The 25,051-nt window shown below is 43.5% G+C and overlaps 1 protein-coding gene across 1 annotated transcript in view; it reads right to left on the bottom strand.

The window, feature by feature from the left end:
• Positions 1-25,051, bottom strand: part of TENM1 (teneurin transmembrane protein 1) — a 713,021-nt gene that overhangs the window by 237,590 nt on the left and 450,380 nt on the right. The window contains 1 exon segment of the mRNA XM_060250020.1: positions 3,192-3,377. Within this exon segment, the coding sequence (XP_060106003.1) occupies positions 3,192-3,377 (186 nt within the window).

Raw genomic sequence — 25,051 nt, 5'->3', positions numbered from 1 at the left:
ACATAACCCCTTTCAGTGTTAAGTTGCCATCTGTTGATTAAGATAGAAGCATCGCTGCTATCGTTTAAAAGGCAGCTATTTCTACTTATATGGATGAAAGATAACACAAATCTCATCTCATTATTTCAATGGCCAGGTGAAAATATTTCGCCTGGCAACAAAGTGTGAAACAAACACAGATGCTGGCAGTTATTTTTAATGGCCATAGTTACGGGGTGCGTTTTATCACCATTTGACATAGAATGCAATTCTCCTGAAATAGCGAAATATTATCGTCTCAGTCCAGTTACACAGGCACACAGCAGTGAGATGCTTCAGTCGTAAGTCAAAACACACAACCAGTGGCCTAAAAAGGTAAAGGTGCAAACACCAAGTCATTACCTGTGCAAACACCAAGTCATTACTGACCCATGGGGTGACATCACATCACAACGTTTTCTTGGCAGAGTTTTTATGGGGTGGTTTTGCCATTGCCTTCCCCAGTCATCTACACTTTCCCCCCAGCAAGCTGGGGACTCATTTTACCGACCTCGGAAGGATGGAAGGCTGAGTCAACCTTGGCCCGGCTACCTCAACCCAGCTCAGTTCGTGAGCAGAGCTTAGGAGTGCGGTACTGCAGCTTTGCCACGGGGCTCCTATACTAACGGGGCTCCTATACTAACCAGTGACTTAGGCTGTGCATTTGCCCCAACAGTACAGATGCTAATTTTCTGCCCCTAAGTGTTTCTCCTCTGCGCCTTCAGTTCCATCTTTGCAGCACCCCTCCCACTTTCTGACTGGGATATAAGGACACAGAGATCTCCATTCCAACTTGTAACTGGTGAAGGGAGTTTTGCCTCTCAAAAGCATTGAAAAACTTGATGATCTCTGAGGTGCTACTGGATTCCTCCCTTTTATAGGGGCCAAACTAAGTTAGGAAGATTGGGAGAAGGAGGAGGAGATTGGGAGGAGCAGATTGCAGCGTGGACTTTTGGCCTTGGCTGCAGCACAGATGGGAACTAAAACAACAGGGCCACAAGCAGAGGTGGAATTCTAGCAGGAGCGCCTTTGCATATTAGGCCACGCACCCCCGATGTAGCCAATCCTCCCCCCAAAAAAGAGCCTTGTAAGCTCTTGGAGGATTGGCTACATCTGGGGTGCGTGGCCTAATATGCAAAGGCGCTCCTGTTAGAATTCCACCCCTGACCACAAGAATCCAAAGGGGTATCAACGGGGGGAAGGGGGTAGCAGATGAGACATGATCTGCTTCCAGAGAGCAGACTTTTTCTGATGTAGGCTCCCTCTCAGGTGGGCAGCTAGCAAGCTGGCTGGTGTGCATCTTGCTATGGCTATGCTCAGTTCCTGCTTTGGGACTGACAAATTGTTTTGATGTCTACATGGTTCCAAGCTGGGTCAAATAAAATGTGCACTGCTGTAAATGGGTAACTTTTATTTGTTTCTGCTAAGGAATTCAGCTCTTTGCTCCAGACACAATCCAAATATTTCCCTGTATAATGGACTGGATACTATGGGTTCTTTTACATTCCCATTTTCTTCACTTGTGTGTCCCTATTGCTTTGTTGTTGTTGTTTTTTATAAAATCTACACACGTTTTGCTCCCTCTTGTGGTCTGTTCTATATTACATCACTTTATGTCCAGCATACCAGGTTTTTATGCCAGACATAACACGATGCAATATAGAATCGACCACTAGAGGGTGCAAAACACAAGCAGGACAGAACTCTCCCCTCCACGCCACCAAAATAATAGGAACACCGAAGCAAAGAAAAATTAGAAACTTTTTTTTCCACTGCGATCCACTTCAGAGGACTATGTTCCAGTTGATATAATAACAGAATGTCTTCCTGGGATAAAATTTAATCTGATCTGTTCTTAGAGAAAGCATTTGGGAAACATGTTTGGAATAAGCTAGATTCACGTTAGAGAAAGAAGATCTATATGGTGAAGAAAGAAATGTTTTGCAGACTAAAATTGAACATATTTGTGTCAGTAAGGTATGGGTTAACAAAAAAACAAGGAAAACTGAAGACGCACAGAGCCTGCGTCAGGTGACCTGAGGGTGGGGCCAGAGTGCTCGGAACTCTCAGTGAGAGATTGACAGCTAACGGCTGAGAGAGTCAGGCCTGACAGAGTCTGAGAGAGTTGGTCTTTGAGAAGGAGCTGGGGCAGTAGCTAAGGAGAGTCTTCATGAGAAGCAAAGCTGACTGCTAGCTCTATAAAAACAGCAAGGGGCTGTGTGTGACTAAGAAGGAGTGTCACAGTGAAGACCTGAATGGTCACAGACACATATTTACATCTCTTAAGATCTAGAGAGGTAGTTGAGGGAATATATGTGGGTCTAAAAGTCTGAAGGGCTGGGAGTAGAGGCTCCAGTCGATTTGAGAGACTTGGCACATTACACCCAAGAGGCCAGCCTATACTAGTGGTGGAGTGTATTATATAGAGGAACTGTGAACCGGAGAGACCTAAGAAAGATATATTATAAAACCTGAAGATACTGAGCAACGTATTAACTGCATGAGATACTTTATAGCCCATGTAAATATCTCCCATATCCCCAGTTTAAGACTTTGTGTTAAAATAAATATGTGTGGTTTACGTTAAAGTTCTCTGGTGCCTATAATTTGGGAAAACTGTCAAAGCTGTTGTGGTCCCCTACGAATTGTATGATACATCCAACTGAAAACAAACACCCCGAAGAGACTAATATAGAGTGAAATCCATATCATACCCACCCCTTAAGCTCTATGTTCCTGAGGTAAAAGTTTTATAAGGAAGAACTGAGGCGATAGAGGGGCTGGGGTAGCCATAAACAGCACATAAAAGCGATCCAGTGGGACCGTGAGGTGGGTGCTGTTATAATATTGAACATTTAAGGAGTTGTTACTAATAGTGTGACTTGGAAATACTACACTTCTTCCTTTCGTCTTTTGAAGAAGACAATTTGTATAATATCTGTATGGTACAGTCTTTTTGAAAATACAGAACTGTAGTGTACATTTATTCGTCTGTATTAATATAATATTTTGGATTTTATGTACCGTATTGGTAGTACACAGTTTTATTACTGTTTATGACTTCACAAAGCAACCCAAATCAGAACTTGGCTGAAGAATTTCCAGAAGAATTTCTATTTCCAAAAGTGATATTACCAAAAGGTTCCTTGGAAGTGTGTACACACCAATCTTACCAATGGTGCAGTGGTCCCCTTCCCAGCCAGGGCTGCATTCACACTTGCCATCTTTGCACTGTCCATGTTCAGCACAATGAGAATTACACGTTCGCTCCTCGCATGTTGGGCCTACCCAGCCTTCTTCGCATTGGCACAGGCCTCTTGCACAAACACCATGGCTGCCACACTCCAGAGTGCAAAGCTCTGCAAGGAATTTGAACAAAACACAATTAAATTAGCTAGTTAGATTTCATTTCAAAAAGAACACGTTCAAAACAATCAGGCCTTGAATTCAGCAGGAGCTCATAGGAGCACAGCTTCTGAGCCTTTTTGAGGGTTCCCCCTCTTCCTCCCCACCTACCTTGTCCATTGAATAGGAGGTGCAGCTGCATAACAATCCCTGGATTAGGAGAGCGGGCAGCCAGCCAGCCACCAGGGACTTTGCCACACCCCCAGCAGCCCTCATTAACCCCTGGAGAAGCCCACACCACCCTTTCTCCACTTCTTATGTGATTTTGGGTGGCGGATGGCTTGCTGGTCTTTTGATGGGGTGCCGGCCAAGGAGAGCCCCGGGTGAGCAAGGCCTGCTTAGGCTGGCTGGATCTCTATCCAGCCCAAGCAGGCCTCGCTCGCCCACGGCTCTCCTTTCTTGCGTCAGGTTGCTTTTGGTTGGAGGTGGGGGCGGCATATGCTAATGAGATCCACCACCTATTTTTCTACAAAATGACCCCTGAAAACAATAAACAACTATTTGCATTTTGATCCCATGCATGCTTTCTTGGAAGAAAGAACACTGTGGTCCCTGGGGCTTAATCTCAAGAAAAGTGCCTGCAGTCTTTTGAACTACCATCATGTAAAAGCATAAAAAAGAGCCCTGCTGGATCTGACCAGTGGTCCATTTAGTCCAGCATCCTGTCTCTTACACTGGCCAGTGAATTCCTCTGGAGTTACGGTCGCCAATTTCCAGGTGGTGGCTGGAGATCTCCTGCTATTACAACTGATCTCCAGTTCACCTGGAGAAAAGGGCTGCTTTGGAAGGTAGACTCTGTGGCATTGTAACTCACTGAGCTCCTCCCCCCCTCCTGAAACCCTGTCCTCCACAGGCTCCACCCACAAATCTCCAAGTATTCCCCAAGTCAGAGCCAGCAACCCTCTCTGGAGGTCCAACAATAGGGCATAGAGGCTGGTTGGGGCCTTTCCCAATGTTTGAGAGCCAGTTTGGTGTAGTGGTTAAGTGTGCGGACTCTTATCCGGGAGAACCGGGATTGATTCCCCACTCCTCCACTTGCACCTACTGGAATGACCTTGGGTCAGCCAAAGCTCTGGCAGAGGTTGTCCTTGAAAGGGCAGCTGCTGTGAGAGCCCTCTTAGCCCCATCCACCTCACAGGGTGTCTGTTGTGGGGGAGGAAGATAAAGGAGATTGTGACCACTCTGAGATTCAGCGTATAGGGCAGGATATAAATCCAATATCATCATCATCATCGTCTTGCCTCCTGGCCCTGGTATTCAGAGACAACAGGCTATGGTGGCCAGTAATAATGGAGATGCTTAAAAATTAATCCTCAAAGAACAGGTAAGGTCTATCGTTTCAACCAGTTTTAACAACTCCCTATCCCGTGGCGCAGAGTGGTAAAGCTGCAGACTTGCAGTCCAAGCTCTCTGCTCACGACCTGAGTTCGATCCCAGCGGAAGCTGGTTTCAGGTAGCCGGCTCAAGGTTGGCGCAGCCTTCCATCCTTCTGAGGTCAGTAAAATGAGTCCCCAGCTTGCTGGGGGAAAACTGTAGATGACTGGGGAAGGCAATGGCAAACCTCCCCGTAAAAAGGTCTGTCATGAAAACGTTGTGAAAGCAACGTCACCCCAGAGTCAAAAATGACTGGTGCTTGCACAGGGGACTACCTTTACCCTTATCAATGTATGCAAACAGTCCACAGCAATCATGACATAAATTAAATAAAGTTAAATTAATATTCTGTTATTAGCAATCAATAGCAGTAAACCTAAAAACTCACGGTGGACGTTGGATGCTATTGATTCGGAAGGTAGACTCTGTGGCAACTTTCTTTTTTTGGAAATAACGACTTTATTCATGGACCAAAATAAAGACTTCCTTATCTCATTTCAGGACTTACTTTAATGGCCATACCTTGTACATAATGGACAAGATCTTCTACCTTCCTTATATCCTCTCCAATACAAAGTCGAAAAATGTGTTACAGGGATTTTTTGGTAGGAAAAGCTCAGCAGGACCTCATTTGCACATTAGGCAACACCCCCCCCCCCGGATGTCACCATTGCTTTGCACAGGGCTTTTTGTAGAAAAAGAACTCATTTTCATATTAGGCCACACCCCTGATGCCAAGCCAGTCAGAACTGCATTCCTGTGCATTCCTGCTCAACTTGAGACTGCTGTTGAAAACGGCAGCCCCATGTTGAACCTTCACAAATCCAGTTCAATCAACTCCATGGGCGTTTTCGCACTGACCTTCAAGTGGTGCGACCACCCTCCTCACGCCGGCGGATCTGCAGGGATTTCGCACCAGAAGCGCCGGCGCACCCAAAAGAGCCGGCGACTTCCGTCGCGAAACCAGCTCAAACGGAAACCGCCAAGAAGCAGGAAAACGTTTGAGCTGGTTTCGCGACGGAAGTCGCCGGCTCTTTTGGGTGCGCCGGCGCTTCTGGTGCGAAATCCCTGCAGATCCGCTGGCGTGAGGAGGGTGGTCGCACCACTTGAAGGTCAGTGCGAAAACGCCCCATGCCTTGATATTATCACCATGTCCTTTCTTCTTCCTATCCTGCATATCCTTGGCTGCCACCGGCCAAGATTATGAAACACACATTATGATTCTATATCAGTTACAGGAAAACTTCCCAATGCTTGAATTAGGAAGGCAAATCATGAGGAACAGCAGAGAATACTTATAAAAGAAAAAATATTTTATGATGCATATAATTCATTCGTAAGAGCATAAGAAGAGCCCTGCTGGTTAAGACGAATGGTCCATCTAGTCCAGCATCCTGTCTCACACAGTGGCCAACCAGTTCCTGCGGAGGGCTTAGTGCCTTTGAATGAAGAGCAGGGGAGGCCAAGCTTCCTTAATATAAGAGCCACATAGAATAAACATCAGATGTTTAATTTTTTTAATTTAATTTAATTTTAATTTTGAATTTATATCCCACCCTATCCTGCAAGTGGGCTCAGCGTGGTAGGTAGGGAGGGAGGGAGGGAGGAAGGAAGGAATGGAGGGAGAGAGGGAGGGAGGGAAGGAAGGAAACAGGGACAGTAGGGAGGAGAGGCTAAGCTTGGAGAGTTGATTTAAGGAGACAAATGCCTGCTCCAAGCCAGGTGACGGGGCAGTGGGGGTTTCAGGAGCCACACAATATGTATGAAAGAGCCACATGTGGCTCCCAAGCCACAGTTTGGCCACCCTGGTGTAGAGCTTCCCTTCAGTCACTGTGGCTAGTAGCCAGGTCCAAAATCACTACCCCTCTTTTACCAACTGTCCTAGTGCACAATCATTTATTATGTCTAGGAATCTCATTTCTACAGTGTGACTCAAGCATGTGTTTACCTAGCCAATGTGAAGGCAGTCGAAGTCTCCCACTATAACAAAATTATCTGCTTTAGTCACTTCCCTTATTCCCCAGTGGGTAGAGAGTACATGTAGCATTCTCTACAAAACACTGGATAGCCCTCGCTCCCTGGCTTTCCACCTTCCTAACCGGTTATTGGTTTAAAGGCATTTAGAATGATGCAAGGCCCCCAGGCCTGATCCCCAGGTTAAAGTTGCCAGGTTTCATCTTCTCCCCAGCAGGGGGATTTGGAGGGCATTCCAGGAGGGGCTGTCCTCAATGCTATGACATCAAACAGAGTAACATCATTGCATCAGGGACACAGTGCCGCACACGCATGCCCCCACGTTTCCCCCAAAAGCCTTCCCCCCAAAAAACGGGCACTACACGTGCCTTCCCCGGTAGCCACAAATTCATTGCTTGCATGGCAGGCATGCATGGCCCCCGCTTGGATCAGGGATCCCCTGCCCCCTCCTGGGGAATGGTATCTCTATCCCAGGTTAAGAGCCACACGCCAAGAGCCTTTCAACTTTTGTCCTTCAGGTCATGCCAAAGGCTCATGCCTTTGTCTAAGAGGAACCTTACAGGAGGTCTACAGTTTCCACCTCCCAGTAGCAACCGCAGAGGATAGGGCCTGCAATCAGCCTCAGGCAAACAGACCTTGATCAATGAGCAACAGACCTGACAAAGACCCAAACAAAAACATCACTCTCCAGCAGGCTACAAGCACCCACTCGCCTTCAAACTCTGTTCTCTTACAAAGCAACCTCAGGTAATACTCTCCAGTGATTGAGTGGTTTAGGAAAGGCAAAAATAATAAAATAAAATAAAATCACTGTAGGGGAGGGACGGTGGCCCAGTCAGCTGTAGGAGAGGGACAGTGGCTCAGTGGTAGAGCATCTGCTTGGGAAGCAGAAGGTCCAGGTTCAATCCCCGGCATCTCCAACTAAAAAGAGTCCAGGCAAATAGGCGTGAAAAACCTCAGCTTGAGACCCTGGAGAGCTGCAGCCAATCTGAGTAGACAATACTGACTTAGATGGACCGAGGGGGGGACTGATTCAGTAGAAGGCAGCTTCATATGTTCACCTTCCCAGCAGCTCTCTCCTGGGTTCTGTCTCCCAGCCTAGCTGGCTCAGTTCAATTAATACTGATGGTCTCTTCCCCAAACCCCTGACCCGCCACAGCCCTAGCCCACTTACATATTTTGTGATGGCAGCAGCTAGGAAGACTGAAGGATCTCTCTCTCTCTCCCCCACCCCTTCCTTGCTTCCTCCTATTTTTCTCTCCAGCACCCTGAACAATATTTTATCAATGTCTAAGACACCATGAATATTGTGAAATGCTGTCCCCAGGATGGATGACATTATGCTAAATCCTCTCCCTTATTCCTATCTAGTCAGCTAGCTGGTATTACAATGACAGCTAAGGTTGCCAACCTCCAGGTGGTGGCTGGAGATCTCCCACTATTATAGAGATCTCCAGGTGGTGGCTGGAGATCTCTATAGCTCTCTAGGCTATAGAGATCAGTTCACCTGGAGAAAATGACCACTCTGGAATAGGGTTGCCAGTCTCCAGATGGGCAAAAAAGAGGCACACGGCTATAAAGTACTGGGAAATTGGTGTAATAAAAATGCTTTTTGGAAGGTGCACAAAAATTGAAACATTCACAAAGTGTAACAATACACAAGTATAATAATCTCGTATTCCAACAAGGCTCGTGCATAAACCGCAAACAAGCAGACTCAGGACTCTCCAATATATATCAAGGCCCATTGCAATTCTCACAAAGTTCATATCAGGATCCAGTCCATATTTTAGAAATAGCAAGTGGGTAAAGAAGTAGCAAAAGACCCCCACACGTTCCAATGACAGGGCTGCATGCTGGAGCCGGCCATTTCACTGGTCTGCTTCATCAGACATGCAGATTGGGGTAGCTCTGTTTCAATCAATTCACAGATATTTCTTTTCACGAGTCCCGGAATGCTGGCTCCTATTGGAGCCTGTTTGCGGTTTATGCATGAGCCTTGTTGAAATACGAGATTATTATAACGTGTATTCTTACGCTTTGTGAATGTTTCCATTTTTGTGCTCCTTCCAAAAAGCATTTTTACGACACCAATTTTCTAGTAATTTATAGGCCTGTGTCTCTTTTTTGTCTGCTAAGTATCTACTCCACGGCTTCCTCTATGTATTATTTTATTTTATTTTGCCTCCAGAAGGGGCCTGGAGATCTCCCACTTTTACAACTGATCTCCAGCTGCCAGAGATCAGCTCCCCTGGAGAAAACGGCTGCTTTGAAGGGTGGACTCTATGGCATTGGACCATGCTGAGGCCCCTCCCCTCCTCAAACCCCGCCCTCTCCAGGCTCCACCCCCAAAGTCTCTAGGTATTTCCCAATCCAGATCTGGCAACCCTACTTACATTCCATTGAAGTCCCTCCCTTCCCCAAAACCCTGCCTTCCTCAGGCTCCACCCTCCAAATATCCAGGTATTTCCCAGCCTGGAGCTGGCAACCCTAAAGACAGCAGTCATAGCAAGGTGGTGGTGGAAAGGAGGAAGAGGAGGAATTATTTTCTGTCTTGGATATCCAATGTACAACATACAAGTTCACACTGAAGGTGAGTGTGCGATTGCAATAAAAAAGGCCAACGCCATGCTGGGAATTATTAGGAAGGGAATTGAAAACAAATCAGCCAGTATCATAATGCCCCTGTATAAATCGATGGTGAGGACTCATTTGGAGTACTGTGTACAATTCTGGTCATCCCGCCTCAAAAAGGATATTATAGCATTGGGAAAAGCCCAGAAAAGGGCAACTAAAATAATTAAAGGTTTGGAACACTTTCCCTATGAAGAAAAGTTAAAAAGCTTGGGGCTCTTCAGCTTGGAGAAACGTCGACTGCGGGGTGACATGATGGAGGTTTACAAGATTATGCATGGGATGGAGAAAGTAGAGAAAGAAGTACTTTTCTCCCTTTCTCACAACACACGAACTTGTGGGCATTCAATGAAATTGCTGAGCAGTCAGGTTACAATGGATAAAAGGAAGTACTTCTTCCCCCAAAGGGTGATTAACATGTGGAATTCACTGCCACAGAAGGTGGCGGCGGGTACAAGCATAGCCAGCTTCAAGAGGGGATTGGATAAAAATATCAATGGCTATTAGCCACAGTGTGTGTGTGTGTGTGTGTGTGTGTATTGTGTGAAACAGAGTGTTGGACTGGATGGGCCATTGGCCTGATCCTACATGGCTTCTCTTATGTTCTTATTAACAAGTTCATATTCTCAGCCAGGGAATACAGTGGTTGGTGGAATCACTAATTGGGACATGGGACAAGATGAAAGGGAAAAAGGAACTCAAGGCAAGTCAGCCATTTTCACGAGTAACTTTGCATTTTGCTTTCACTTTGCTAAAAACACTCAGCGACAGGTAAGGACTGAACGTTTCGGGCTGAAAAAAGCAGTTCTCTCAGAGATGCGCTTTGGCTTGATGAAGTATTTCTCCATCATATATCTCTGTTGAAATGAGTACAGCCAGGCCCAAACCTAATGACACTAATGGCCACTTAATCATGCTGTATTTTGGAACTGTGTGATCTATTTTTATCTTGAGTTGCTGATAAATCGAAAGAGTTTTTTTTAAACAAAAAAGGACCAGATGAGAATCCAACATGTAAGATCAAATTCTCCTCTCTCAGCAGAAACCTTGCATTTAAATTCTTGCATAATTTAGGTAGTGGTCTTTCTTCCATCCTAGTGATATTGAGCCTGTCATTCAAAACACGAAATCTACACATTCAGTGCAACAAAGGCTTCCCCCAATTTGTGCAAACATCAAGGATGTGTGGAAGAACTCGTATATCTCAGTGATACATTTCGAAATCTATTGGATTAGAAATATCATTCTATTTTAGTATTTATTTTGAAAAGATTACTATTCTCCCCCATATTCCCCCCCTCCAAATTTAAAATTTGCTGAACATTAAAAAGGAAAGCCCTCCTGGATCAAATCAAGGGAGATGTCTATGTGATATAATGGTTAAGAATGGCAGACTCTAATCTGGAAATTGTGTTTGAGTCCCCATTCCTCCTTCGAGTGAAGCCAGCTGCGTGACACCTTGGGCCAGTTCTCTCAGAACTCTCTCAGCCCCACCTGGTGCCTGTGGGGAGAGGAAGGGAAGGCAACTGTAAGCCATTTTGGGACTCCTTAGGGTAGAGAAAAGTAGGGTTCTTCTTCTTCTTCATCTAGTCCAGCACTCTGGTGCCTTAAGTACCTGACCAGATGCCCCAGGGAAATCAAAAAGCAAAGCATGTCATGTTGGTTCATTTGTGTATTGCTGGTGGCAATGCCCTCTAATAGAAGCTTTCTGGAGACAGATTCTTGAGCACATTAAACACATTACTGGTTACAACATCCCACACTCTCCTGAAGTCTTTTTTTTTTTTTTTTGCAATACTGGCAAACACTGAAGGTTCCAAAGCTTTCTCACGATTTGCTTGAAAGTCTCCTTACAGCTGCTAAAACGGCTACAGCATCTCCATGGAAATATATCCCCTGAACTCTGGTTTTCAAAAATCCAGGACATTTTAATCATGAAGAAAATCTTGGCACAATTTTCCTTGTTTGACGTTTGCCCCAAGGTCACATCTTTTGAAGAAAAATGGCTTCCATTTCTGGAGTATACTGAATCTAAAAACTACCTATTAATACAACTTGCCTTCAATATCTTTCACTATAATTCTTTCTAACTTAAGCTATCCCCTCTTTCTCTTTTTATTTATGTATTCCCTTTCGTTTGACTTGGGATGGAGCAAGGCAATATTCTTAACTTAAGAGTCAAAAATTCTAACCCAATTGCCAGTTAATTTACCCTTAATATGATATTTATTTATGCATATAGACATATATATATCTGTATGTATTGGGAGCCCCGTGACACAGAGTGGTAAAGCTGCAGTATTGCAGTCCAAGCTAGCTGCACATGACCTGAGTTCAATCTCAGTGGAATCTGGGTTCAGGTAGCCGGCTCAAGGTCGACTCAGCCTTCCATCCTTCTGAGGTCGGTAAAATGAGTACCCAGCTTGCTGGGGGGAAAGTGTAGATGACTGGGGAAGGAAACGGCAAACCACCCCGTAAAAAGTCTGCTGTGAAAACGTCATGATAAAACGTCACCCCAGAGTTGGAAATGACTGGTGCTTGCACAGGGGACAACCTTTAAAAATATATATATATATATATATATATATATATATATATATATATATATATATATATATATATATATATATATATATATATATATATATATATGTATTTAGTTGTTTATTGGCAAACTGGATGATATCTTGTATGCTAAATAAGATGGTATATAAGGTTATTATATATATTATAGTACTTTATACGCAGTAGAATTTTATTATATGTAGAATTAATCTACTCGATACTACTTCATTCAACAAAGTTCTGTATAACTTGGACATTTCCAATAAACTTATCGTATGTTAAAAAAACCCATACAAGCAGAGCATGAAGGCCACTGCCTTCCTCTTTTGTTGCCCTCAAGCATCCTTGTTCCTTTGAACAGGAAGATTTCATTTAGCCATCATGGATAACAGCTGCTGAGAGATTTATCTTCTATTATTTTGTTTAATCCTTTTTAAAATCCACGGCCCATTGGGCAACCTGATGTTCCAGTAGTGTGCAAAAGAAAAGAAAATAAGTTCTCTCTCTATCCTTGGCCTTTCCTTGTAGGGAAGATCCCTGGATCATTTCAGTTGCTTTTCTCAGCACCTTTTCCTGTCAAGGCTGCCGTACTGACAGCCAAGGGGCTCAGCCGATGCTCAGGAGACCAGCTATAGCAAGGTCACCAATCTAGTTGGGTCTGTTGCTGCCCCCCAAACATACTTTGAAATCAGGCCTCCCAGTTAAAGGGTAAAAATCGTGCTTGTTTTCTCGCTCAGAAAACATATTCATGACAACGCTGCCTTCCACATGCCTTCTTTGCTGAAGAACTGCTATGCTGCTTTTCTCTCCTGAGGTACATGGGAAAGGCTTACAGGATGTTCTTGATTACAGATTATAGAACTGTCTTGATTACAGAACTGTCTAAACCAGGGGTGTCAAACATGCAGTTTGGGGGCCGAATCAGGCCCCCAGAAAGTTCCTATCAGGCCCACGAGCAACTGGCTGTCATCTGCTGCCTTCTCCCTTCCACATAACAACTTGCTTTGCAAGGCTTGCTCTATTGCTCAGGAGCTACAGAGCAAAACCTCTGTTTTCTCCATTGGCTGAGGCTCCCCCCCAGTCCCCTGGGGAAGGAAGGAAAGAGCCAGATCTTTCTTTGCCCAGTTCCCTGGATCCTATGGGAAAAATACAAAGAAAGCATCTTTACGACCAATGAGTGCTAATGTTTTAAGCATGTTCTAAGTTTTTAAAAAGATATATTTGTGTTTGTGTCCTTTATAAAATTTATATCTCTGCAACCTAATCTTAAATAGGTACACACATGGCCCAACCCGACATGGCCCGGTCCTTCAAGGTCTCATTTATGTCAGATCCAGCCTTCATAACAAATAAGTTCGACACCCCTGGTCTAAACAAAGAAGGCAAAGAAAACACATCTGGGGCTGCGACGGTCCACCAAGCTGCTAGCCGCAGGCCTCAGGCTTCAACCCACCGGCTAAGAGACAAGTTCATGCCTCTTCTCAAGTCAACAGAGCAAATTCACCACATATTGGTTATTAGGAAACTGCACATTCTTGTTTCTTTATAAGGGACATGAAACTTTCCCCCTCTTTTTCAAACTAAACAGGAAAATACTTTTCTGGATCATTTTGGTTGCTTTTCCCTGCACCTTTGTGTGTGTGTGTGCGTGAGAGAGAGTTCTTACATTAACTAGGGCTTTATTGATCAACTGGGCAGTAGAAGATACATCAGTGTATATAATTAGCCAAGTCTTTGTTATCTACACTAATGCATTTGTGTATAGATGTAGATGCAATCATCCTGGGTCCTTTGATGAAAGACCAGTAGGTGTCTACCAAAGTATGTGCTGAGACTTTTTCCATTAATAATGTGACTTTGCATCAAGGGCCTTTGTTTGTAGTTAATATGTAGAAAGTCTGAGGACCCAGAGAACTGTAGAGCAATGGAGAAGGTCAGCGGAGTAACCAGCAGGAGATGGGGGCTGGGATATGGGGCAGGTAGCCATCAGCAGCATTATGACATTCAGGGGTGGAATTCTAGCAGGAGCTCCTTTGCGTATTAGGCCACATACCCCTGATGTAGCCAATCCTCCAAGAGCTTACAAGGCTCTCTTTTGTAAGCTCTTGGAGGATGGGCTACATCAGGGGTGTGTGGCCTTATATGCAAAGGAGCTCCTGCTAGAATTCCACCCCTGATGACATCACTTCCAGGGAGACCTTGGAAGTGACATGAGTCCTCTCCATAGAGTTTCCAGTGATTCCTATAGAGGACTGGAATGTCTGGGTTTTACCTGGAAGTGATGTCATATAATGGCCATTTTTTAATTTCCCCCCCTCCTACTATTATCCCGAGCACAGAGAGGAGCTGGGGGCTTACGCTCCTCCACCAGGGGCTTAGGCAACACAAATGAGAATCATGGATAGGAATGGTTTGATCAAAGCAAATGCTTATGCGGTAACCAGCCTCTAAATAAAGCACTCACAATCCACTTAAGGATATATCACAACTGCTTCAACAAAAATTCTGCAAACATGCAATACCGAATTCTCTTATACAAAAGTATTTATAAACATAGGGTGTTTTCGCACTCACGTTTTACTGGCGCCACGACCCTCCTGACGCCGGCGAATCTGCATGGATTTCGCACCAGAAGCGCCGGCGCACCCAGAAGCGCCGGCTACTTCCGTCGCTAAGCCAGCGCAAATGTTTTCCTGCATCTTTGCGATTTGCATTTGCGCTGGCTTAGCGACGGAAGTAGCCGGCGCTTCTGGGTGCGCCGGCGCTTCTGGTGCGAAATCCATGCAGATTCGCCGGCGTCAGGAGGGTCGTGGCGCCAGTAAAATGTGAGTGCGAAAACGGCCATAGGAACAAATGAACATACACCAAGAACATGGAGTCCCAATACTTTCATAACATTTTAAATGTCCAATAAAATCCACAAAGGGAATCCACAGTTCATGTAATTTCTTGGATCTATGTTCCTCAATAACTTGCATATTTCAATCTTCCGTGGAATCAGCTTTCATAGCAACAAGTCGGTACTCCATCTCTCATTTCGCAAAATGCTTTTCCCAAGCTTTCCAATTCAAAAATAAGTTTCAGGCAAGAACGTTTACTAACACACCATACTCTTCTGTCTGCTGCAGAGCCTACAAGAGGGAGGGAAGACCAAGACTACTCGAGGAAGAGGAGCGGCTTGGGGGCTGAAATCTCACCCCACTGCACAAATTCATGCAGGACTCTACTTGTAAGAGCCAAGAGTTAGTGTCTAAATTTGTTTCTTTTCCTTTTTCTGTCTCAGTTCCTTTTTTGGTGTTGTGTATCATGCTGTAGGAATTACTTGCAATTGTAAATTACCTTGAATCCTGCGGCAGAAAATGTTATATAAATGTATCCAATATATGAACAGGGCTTTTTTTGGTAGAAAAAGCCCAGCAGGAACTCATTTGCATACTAGGTCACACACCCTGACACAAAGTCAGCCGGAACTGTGTTCCTGCTCAAAGAAAGCCCTGATAAACAATAACAAAAAGGTGTCATATGTGAATTTGCACTTAATATCAGCCGAGTTAGGCTTGTTTTGTCACATGCTTATAGTTTTACTGACTTTGTATTGTCTTAGTTGGTTTTGTTTTATTGTTTTAGCTGTGATCTGCTTCAAGTGGATCTGGAAAGGTTGCTCCCAAATTTCAAAAAATAAATAAACATTAACCTGTCACCTGTTATGATTAGCTCGGCACGACCTGTAATTGACTTGAGATTAGTGAAACTCGCTTGCATTCAGGATTAGCTCGGCACGACCTGTAATTGACTTGAGATCAGTGAAACTCGCTTGCATTCAGGATTCCATGCATTTTGGAGTCGGTGTCATTAAGTCCTCTGATACAGGCAGGGGTTGCCTAAGGTAGGCCAAGAGGTGATATATTCTGTGTGATTTATCAAGAAACACAATTGCTGTGCAACACGAAAAACTGACTTATGCAATTTTGTGATACCAGATGAAATACCACGTGATCTTTGCTTTGTTTTCTGAACGAAGCACTCTAAATAAAGCTGACAATGTTTTATTTGTAACTTCTGATCAGGGCTCTTTTTGTAGCAGGAACTCATTTGCATATTAGGCCACACACCCTGATGTAACCAATCCTCCAAGAACTTACAGGACTCTTTGTACAGAGCCTACTGTAAGCTCCAGGATGATTGGCTACATCAGGGGTGTGAGGCCTAATATGCAAAGGAGTTCTTGCTCCAAAAAAAGCCCTGGATCTGATATGGTCATCCTGCATACATATGTTCATTTTCTAGAGGGAAGAGGTGGCATGGCATGGCCAGATCCACAGCCTAGAATGTGAATGAATGAGACTTCTTTGGATAACCAGGCCATATTTCAGTAATGTGTACCCAAGAACTCAATATTATTGTTCCTATTTCAAAGAGAAATGCATTAAGTAATTATAGCCCAATTATATAATTTCTTGGACATGGTATCTAAATTATATTACAGATATTTAGCAAGTGAATTAGAAGCTAGGGTGATTAAAGACGGGATGCTGACACAAGAACAGGCTGGTTTCCGAGCTATTAGTATTTTGAACATCTGGACTATCTGTTCTTTGGGTACACGCAAGGATTCTCTGCCACCCTGCACAATAAATCTGCACACAATAGTTGTCGATTTAATGTTAGCTTTCGGTTCGTTAGATATACACTGATTACGGCTCAAATTGTTGCATAAAAAGTATTGAAAGGTGATCCCTGCTTTTAATTAAAATCTTAATTTACTGACACAGACGTGAGGGCTGTGAGGACAATTTTAGTCTGTCGACTCCGCAGTCCTCATATCAGCAATGAGAATATCCTGGTCCATGAATGTTACCTCTTGGCCCTGCTTTAATTTGCATGTAAAAACCATCACAATCTAACTATAGAAATTTCTCTGCATCAGTTTTAATGTGCAAGAAAGACAAGGCATTCTTCTCTCATTCACAGATCAGTCTTAGAATAATTTACGATGAACGGTATTTTTATTGCTCTAGCTTCCAAAAGCCCTTAATTAAATTTCTTAAGATGAAGGTTGTCATTTTGGGTGGGCATCCTCCTAGTCATAAGTGGTACCTTGGCGATTACCTCTGCTGAACAAATCAACACTTTAGAACATCATGGGATTCTTTTCTCTGGAAATCATTCATGGTCCACTTACTTGTTAGCCATTAAACTTTAAATTTCAAGGTCTGTTAAGGCTCTACTGCGCTTTATGCTCAGTAGGGGTGGCAATTTAATCCCTTTTGCTGTTAAATTATTTTCAGATAGAATAATGGCACAAGTAAAATATGGGGATGGATTATGGGGTCTCTTAAAATTCAGTCAAACGGAGGTTCTGGAGAATGGTTTTCTGAGAGTGTTTTTACGTCTTGAATCTAATACTCCACCTTTAGTCACAGGAAGATGCGGGGGTGGGGTGGCACCCATTTTAGCAAAAATCCATAAAGCATTAAGTCATTACTGGCACAAAGTTCTGAAAAATGAGACACTGTAGATGGGAAAAAAAAAATAAAGACGAACGATTGGCTATAATGGCACTTTTAAAGAAAGTGGGACAGCAAACACGTGAGGTTTGAGGCACTGAGCAGGGGAGTGTGCATCTCTTCCACTGCATGAAATAGGTTTCCTTGAGCTGTTATTAACTCCAGTAGTGAAGAAAAAAAGACTGGTAGAATACAAGTAACCAGGAAGTAGGGTTGGCCAGTTGACAACGGCAACACCTTAATTCTTGGGCTCCTTAAATGAAAGCTCTTAATTAGCTACCATAAATGATTGTGACCTACGGTAAAGTGATTGAAAGTGGATGATGTCTAACCACACTATCTGAGTGAGTCCGAGCTACACGGTGAGAGGGTCTCACAAACTGGGTCCTGGGAGCGCCATATTGTTTTAGGGAATTGTGGTTCGGAAAAGCGTTTATGAACTCTCTCTCTCTCTCTCTCTCTCTCTCTCTCTCTCTCTCTCTCTCTCTCTCTCTCTAACACACAGGAACAGCTCCTATGAGGACAGGAAAGATGGCAGAAAGGCACTGATCTCACCCAGTTAACCCCCCTGGTAAGGCTGGGTACTTTTGAGACCCTGAAGCATCTGGAAATGCTCACTCTATTGACTACTGAAACCGTGTTTGCGTCCAGTGGCACCTTTAAGACCAACAAAGTTTTATTCAAAGTATAGGCTTTTGTGTGCATGCACACTTCCTCAGATACACAAAAGGTGCCACTGGACTCAAACTTTGTTCTGCTGTTTCAGACCAACATTTATTTATTTATTTATTTTTATTTTATTTATTTAGAATTTATATCCCGCCCTTCCCACGAATGGCTCAGGGCGGCTTCCAATAATGAATCCAACATAAAAATTAAACAATATTTAGGCATGTAAAGGGTTAAACATTTAAAACAGATAAAACCTTAAAATTAATAAACATGATTCTATTGACTACTGTTATGTAGTCCACTATATTTGGAACAGTTGCTGGACAGCTGGGGGAAGAGGAAAAGCTAACCTCAGTACAAGCAGCTACAGAAAAACTGCCCATAACAGCTGGACAATGTACATAGTTTGCTATTCCTTAAAATAAATCTGGTGGAGGAGAGTGCTGTCACAGCTCACTTATGGTAACCCCGTAGGATTTTCAAGGCAAGAGACTTCAGAGTTGATTTGCCATTGCCTGTCTCCACATCACAACCCTGGTATTCCTTGGTGGGCTCCCATCTGAATACTAGCAGGCGCTGACCCAGCTTAGCTTCCAAGATCATGAGATCAGGTGAAGCTGCCTTCATCCCCCCCACCCCCCAGCCCAATCCAAATCTCATCTGCCCCAGTATAAATCAGGAGATCTGATCACACAGCTCTAACATACTATGTAGCTTAAATGGATCCCTAGATCAGATTTGTGCCTTTGTTTCAACAGAGTGTGACAAGGTAGAGCAGTGAAAATTACCTCAGCAACACACAAGATACCAAGGGTGGTGCTCTAAATAGACAATATTTGACTGGGAAACAGGGTTTGAGGACTTACAGTTAGTTTTGTCTGTTGAGGGATGGAGAGAAGAGTTTATTTAAGGGTTAGCTCGATAAGAGAGTGATTTGAAGGACAGCAGCGTAGGGGACAGATTATTAATTTGATCAGATGACAATGGAACTGAGAGGGTGATTTTGGAGTTACAGCTGAATGCTGAGGATTACTTGCTAAATTTTACCAGTGGGTACCATAATATTAAAAACCTCTCTGTGAAAGTGCCCCCCCCCCTCCTTTGGCAGGTACTGCTTAAAGCTGACATCCCACATTTCCATGTCAACAGGTTCTAATTACCTCAGCAGGCACAATTTTAAATTAAACTTCATTCGTGTTCAATTTTTTTTAAAAGCAAACCTTTTTTTCTAGATCAGTTTACCTCATACCTCAGTTACCATACCAGGCCTGAGTAGGTTTTATAGCCAGGGTCAGATGCTATCTGTGCTGGAATTCTCCAAGGAAAGCTACGATTGGCAGGCATCCTTGGGCTGGTGTCTTGCCCCAAAGAAATCATCATATAGGGCTACAGCAACTTTGAATGAGTCAACAGATAGATCAATGAAAATGCACCGTGACAGAAAAATTAATAAAAGTAGTAAGTGGCTGTTTTCTTTGGCGATGTTATCTACCAATGTTGGGATACCACAGACCACCAAGAAGACAAATAGATGGGTTCTAAATCAAATCAAGCCTGAACACTCCCTAGAAGCTAAAATGACTGCACTGAGCATATCATACTTTGGTCACATTACAGAAAGACAAGACTTTACAGAAAGACAAGGGTTCCTATTCCCCTGCCCCTGGTAGGGATTTCCCTCAATTTTGGGGCCTCCAACCTGCGGGCATGAAGCCCGCCTCTGCCTCCTGATCTTGGTATTCCAAGGAGACCTCCCTTCCAAGTACTTGCCATGGTCAGCCCTGCTTAGTTGCCATGATCTGACGAGATTGGGCGATCTGGGTCAGGGCACAGCAGACATTATCCTCAAAGGACAAAGCTGTGGAGCCCCTTTCTCTATACGTTCTGCCCAAATTAGCCCAACCATGGTTGCATTCTCTTCCAGATTACAAGCTAAGAAATCTGAGGTGAAAGAAATATGGGTGAATTAAAGTTCTTTGATAGACAAAATTGGAACTGGGAAGAGCTATTAGTAATGGACAAAATTATCACCCCATCCCCTGTGCTAAACTCCAAAATCTTAGTAGAAAATGCTAATGGATTATATTTGGGAAGATAAGAAACTCAAGAGCTGCTGTGGCAACTTTGAAAAAAAAAATCCTAATATACTGCATGATTACGCTTCGTGCTTAAAATGTTTAGCTTAATGGATTCACTCAGAGTTTGATTGCATTTGGTACTCGATTAAACAAAAATGCTTTACAATTCCACTTAAATACCTGCCTTAGAACTAAGATGATTTATTTACAAAGATAATATCACTTCTGAAACCCATTCCTGGTATTTACTCACTTCTGGAGATTTGGGAGAAACTTAATTTATTGCGTGCCGTTCTATTTCTAAACTTACTTCTCACCTCTCAGGTGATAAATCTATTTAGGCACACCACAATCTCACTAAATTTAGTTCAGTGATTAGAAATGCTCAATGTTGCCTTCCCCCATAGTTCTAATTCTTTCACTCAGTAGAATTTTGTTCTTAGTAATGTCAGTTGTGGGAAAATCCAAGAACAAAATCTCTCTTTAGTATCCTTATTGACAAAAATGAGCAAGATGGATAGGCATCTTATCCAACATTTATTATGTACTTCTAAACAATAAAGAACCTCTAGGTCATAAACTGAAGAAAATGTTATATATGGCTGCGTCCTTCTATTGTTGTCTTCCGGCAATGTGTGCAGACTTTTACCTTTTGTTCAGTGTTCCCTTACTGAATCTCACTGACCCTTTCTGCTATATGTTTAATTGTTCATATTTTTAAACTTGATTTGATATTTTGATTGTTTGCTGCCTTGGGAACCATAAATTGTTTGTAAATAGCAGCTTCAAAATGTTTAAAATTAAATAAAGTATCAACGATTCACTCTGGAGAGGAGATGCACATTAAGGGCCCAATGTCTTCTTGAATCAACATAATTTGTACCTAGATTACATTATTGCTGGTATCAAACCTCTTCCTGTGTACCTAAGATTTATCATGCAAATCATTATTTAAGTTAGAGATGCAACTGGCCTTGAGCCAACTGTCTTTGTGTTTAGTGGAGCTGTTTGATTGTCTAGAGCAGGGGTCCTCAAACTTTTTAAATAGGGGGCCAGTTCACTTTCCCTCAGACTGTTGGAGGGCCGGACTATAGTAAAAACAAAAACTGTCTGTTGTGGTGGCTGCCATTACTGTACAAGGACGCAGGCCGTCAGTTCCCCGTCTTCTGCATCTCTCTCCCTTCCCAACACCACACACCCCAGCCTGGGAACTCACCTCACCTCGGTATCGCCTCACACTCTGTCTCCGCCACCTCGGCCCAATGCCGGAAGTGTGCGTTGCTAACGCGAGTTTAGGTCGAACGTCACTTCCGGTCTGATTTTGCCATAACCCGGCGGGCTGCATAAACGTCCTCAGCGGGCTGCATCTGGCCCGCGGGCCATAGTTTGAGGACCCTTGGTCTAGAGGTTTTATTTAAAAAAAGAATAGTACCTGCTATTGGACTGACAAGTAAGCATGAATTGGATTTTGTTCCACTAACTATTCTTCTTTGCTCATACAGAACAGCTCAGTACCAGCATTGTAATATAATCTCTACTTTTAACTGTGGAAAAATCCTTAATTGCCAAGTACTGGCTATAAGCGTACACACCTTCTCTTTTAGAATAACTAATTAAATCTTGGAATATGGCTGAACTACCCGGCCGAACTACCCGAATCGGTTCATTGGAGACACCAGGCAAAAAACCATATTTGAATGTATGGTCTGGTCTGGTCTCATGTTCTGAATTTTATTAACACCTGATACAACACAAATATCTTCACTATCAGTTTACTAGCAGGGCTTTTTTTGTAGCAGGGACTCCTTTCCATGTTAGACTACACCACACTGATGTAGCCAATCCTCCAAGAGCTTACAGTAGGCCCTGTCAGAAGACCCCTGTAAGCTCTTAGAGGACTGGCTACATCAGGGATGTGTGGCCTAATATGCAAAGGAGTTCTTACTACAAAAAAAGCCCTGGTGTACAGTATGCAGATATTAAATACTGCATATCTTCCAATTTCATTTTGATCTTCTGTTTTTTCTTACTGGGAAGAAAAAAGGAGATAAAGCAGGGTTTTTCCCCATGGCTTCTGAATTTTTGGAAAAGCTATGTCACTCTTGATGATTGGTTGGTGGGCCCCAACTGTAGACAGTGAGAACAAGTTCTATGGATTAAACCAATTAGAGCAAGTTGCCCTGAGTGTTATAAATTAAAAAAAAAGTCAATATGATAAGAATAGCTTCATTCTGCAATTCATGTTCATTTTCAATAATGAACAGGAGGCACAATCAGCCTTTTTACTCTGCAGTTAACCTGCCAGACATGTATTTATGGCAATAACTCTCAGTGCAATCTAAAATAATCTCTGTTTTGATTTAAAGTGCAAATTTTACAGACCAGCAAAAGAAACTCCCCCTCCCTCCCGTTTCTTAATCACACTTTAATATTTGCACTGGCAAAATAGCTATCGTGCATACGAAACCCATTATTTTTAAATGTTTTCCAAAATCCTTTATTGAATGTGTTCTTTTACTATGAAGAAACAAATAAAATAAGATACAGAATGATGCAATAACACAAAAAGTGCTGACAGCTATGCAATTTTCCCTACCATGTGTTGTTTTCTTTTTAGGGAATCATAAATAGCAATTTTCCTTTCCATAATGTTCTTTATTAAGCTGTAATGAATATATATTCATGGAACAGGCTGTAATCAAATGAGAGAAGTACATTACAGTCTGGAGGTCCTCCTGGATCCAGCTTCGCTTCTGGAATCTCATCGAGTGGCTGTGATCAGCTAACTGTGCCCACTGATGGGGGGGTGGGGGGAAGACCCTGACACCACAATTCCTGCCTTGGTGACTTTTAGATTACATTTCATAGTGAGTTCTTGAAGACCATCCCAAAACTCCAACTGCTGGCTCTGGACAATTCTCATTTAATGCAAAAGCCAGTGTGGTGTGGTGGTTAAAGTGTTGTTCTAGGAAAGGGGTGGCCAAACTATGGCTTGGGAGCCACGTGTGGCTCTTACATATATATAGTGCGGCTCTCGAAGCCCCCACCACCCTGTCAGTCAGCTTGGGGAGGGCATTGCTGCTGGCTTGGAAAATATATTTAAAGTTGCTTTCTTTCCACCTCTCCCTCCATCCTCTTTCCCCTCTCCCTCTTCCTTCCCTCCCTCAAACATCTGGCATCCGTGTCTTGCAGATTTCAAACGTCTGCTGTTTATTAAGAACATAAGAACATAAGAGAAGCCATGTTGGATCAGGCCAACGGCCCATCAAGTCCAACACTCTGTGTCACACAGTGGCAAAAAAATTTTTATATACACACATACACTGTGGCTAATAGCCACTGATGGACCTGTGCTCCATATTTTTATCTAAACCCCGCTTGAAGGTGGCTATACTTGTGGCCGCCACCACCTCCTGTGGCAGTGAATTCCACATGTTAATCACCCTTTGGGTGAAGAAGTACTTCCTTTTATCCGTTTTAACCTTTCTGCTTAGCAATTTCTATGTGGCTCCAATATTAAGCAAGTTTGGCCACCCCAGTCTAGGACTTGTGAAACCCTTCTTTGTAAGAAGATCCTTGTCAACCAGCTCTTGATCCAGAAATGGACGTTAAAGATACTATGTGGCTACTACCGTGCAGGTACAAATGTTAGAGATACTGCGCGGTTGCCACCACAAATGTACAGATGTTACAGATACCGTGTAGCTGTCACCATGTAGGTACAGATGTTAGAGATACTGTGCGGCTGCCACCACAAATGTACAGATGTTACAGATACTGTGTGGCTGCCACCACGCAGGTAACAGGTGTGACTGTGTGGCTGCCACCATGGAGGTACAGATCTTGTAGATATTGTGTTGCCACCTCCCCTAAGCAGTCGCCTCACATCCTCTTCATCTCCTCTTCCAAGGTAATTCTTAATACTGCTAGCAGCAAACGATGAAGTGGAGCAGGGTGGGAAAACTTTCAGTGTTTTCTCACTTTCTGTGCTTTCTCACATGTTGTGCATTGCTACCCCAAATGGAAAGGAGGAGACAAAGGGCAGCTGTTAGAGCGTGGGCCTGCACTGGGTCTGCATTGTTGTTCTGGCTTTACAGGAAGAATAGAAAGTAAGTAAAAGTACATTAATGGTGCAAACCGAAGCAGAGCTGCACCCTTCTAAGTCTATTTAAAGTTAATGGATTTAGTAAGGTGTAATTCTGCTTAGGACTTAAGAGTTGCCAGGTCCAACTCAGCAACTATCAGGGGATTTGGGGGGTGGAGCCAGAAGGCTTTAAGGTGGAGTCAGGAGCAAGGTTGTGACAAGCACGACTGAATGTCAAAGGAAGCTCTGACCATCGCATTTAAAGGGACCACATTCCTTTTAAATGCCTTCCCTCCATTGGAAATAATGGAAGATGGGGGCACCTTCTTTTGGGGCTCATAGAATTGGACCCCTGGTCCAATCTTTTTGAAACTTGGGGGGGGGGAGGATTTAGGAGAGGCACCAGATGCTATGCAGAAAATCTGGTGCCCCTATCTCAAAAAACACCCCCCAAGAGCCTCAAATACTCACAGATTGATTCTCCATTATACCCTGTGGGAACCATTCATCGTAGGGTATAATGGAATGCCCAGAGGACATTCAACAGCCCTCCACACACACTTTCTGATAACCCTGAAGTGAGGGGAGGCCAACCCTATCAGGTCTGTACTGTACATGCTTCACATACAAATTAGCTGTTCTTGAGAAATGAATGTCAGCCTAGGATCTAGTCAACCCAGTATCACATCCCCACTCTGGCATGGAAAGTTGCTAGGTGACCCTGAGCCTGCCATACTCTC

Source organism: Heteronotia binoei, chromosome 11, assembly GCF_032191835.1.
Source record: "Heteronotia binoei isolate CCM8104 ecotype False Entrance Well chromosome 11, APGP_CSIRO_Hbin_v1, whole genome shotgun sequence".
Lineage (NCBI taxonomy): Eukaryota > Metazoa > Chordata > Lepidosauria > Squamata > Gekkonidae > Heteronotia > Heteronotia binoei.
This window is presented reverse-complemented; position numbering and strand designations above follow the sequence as displayed.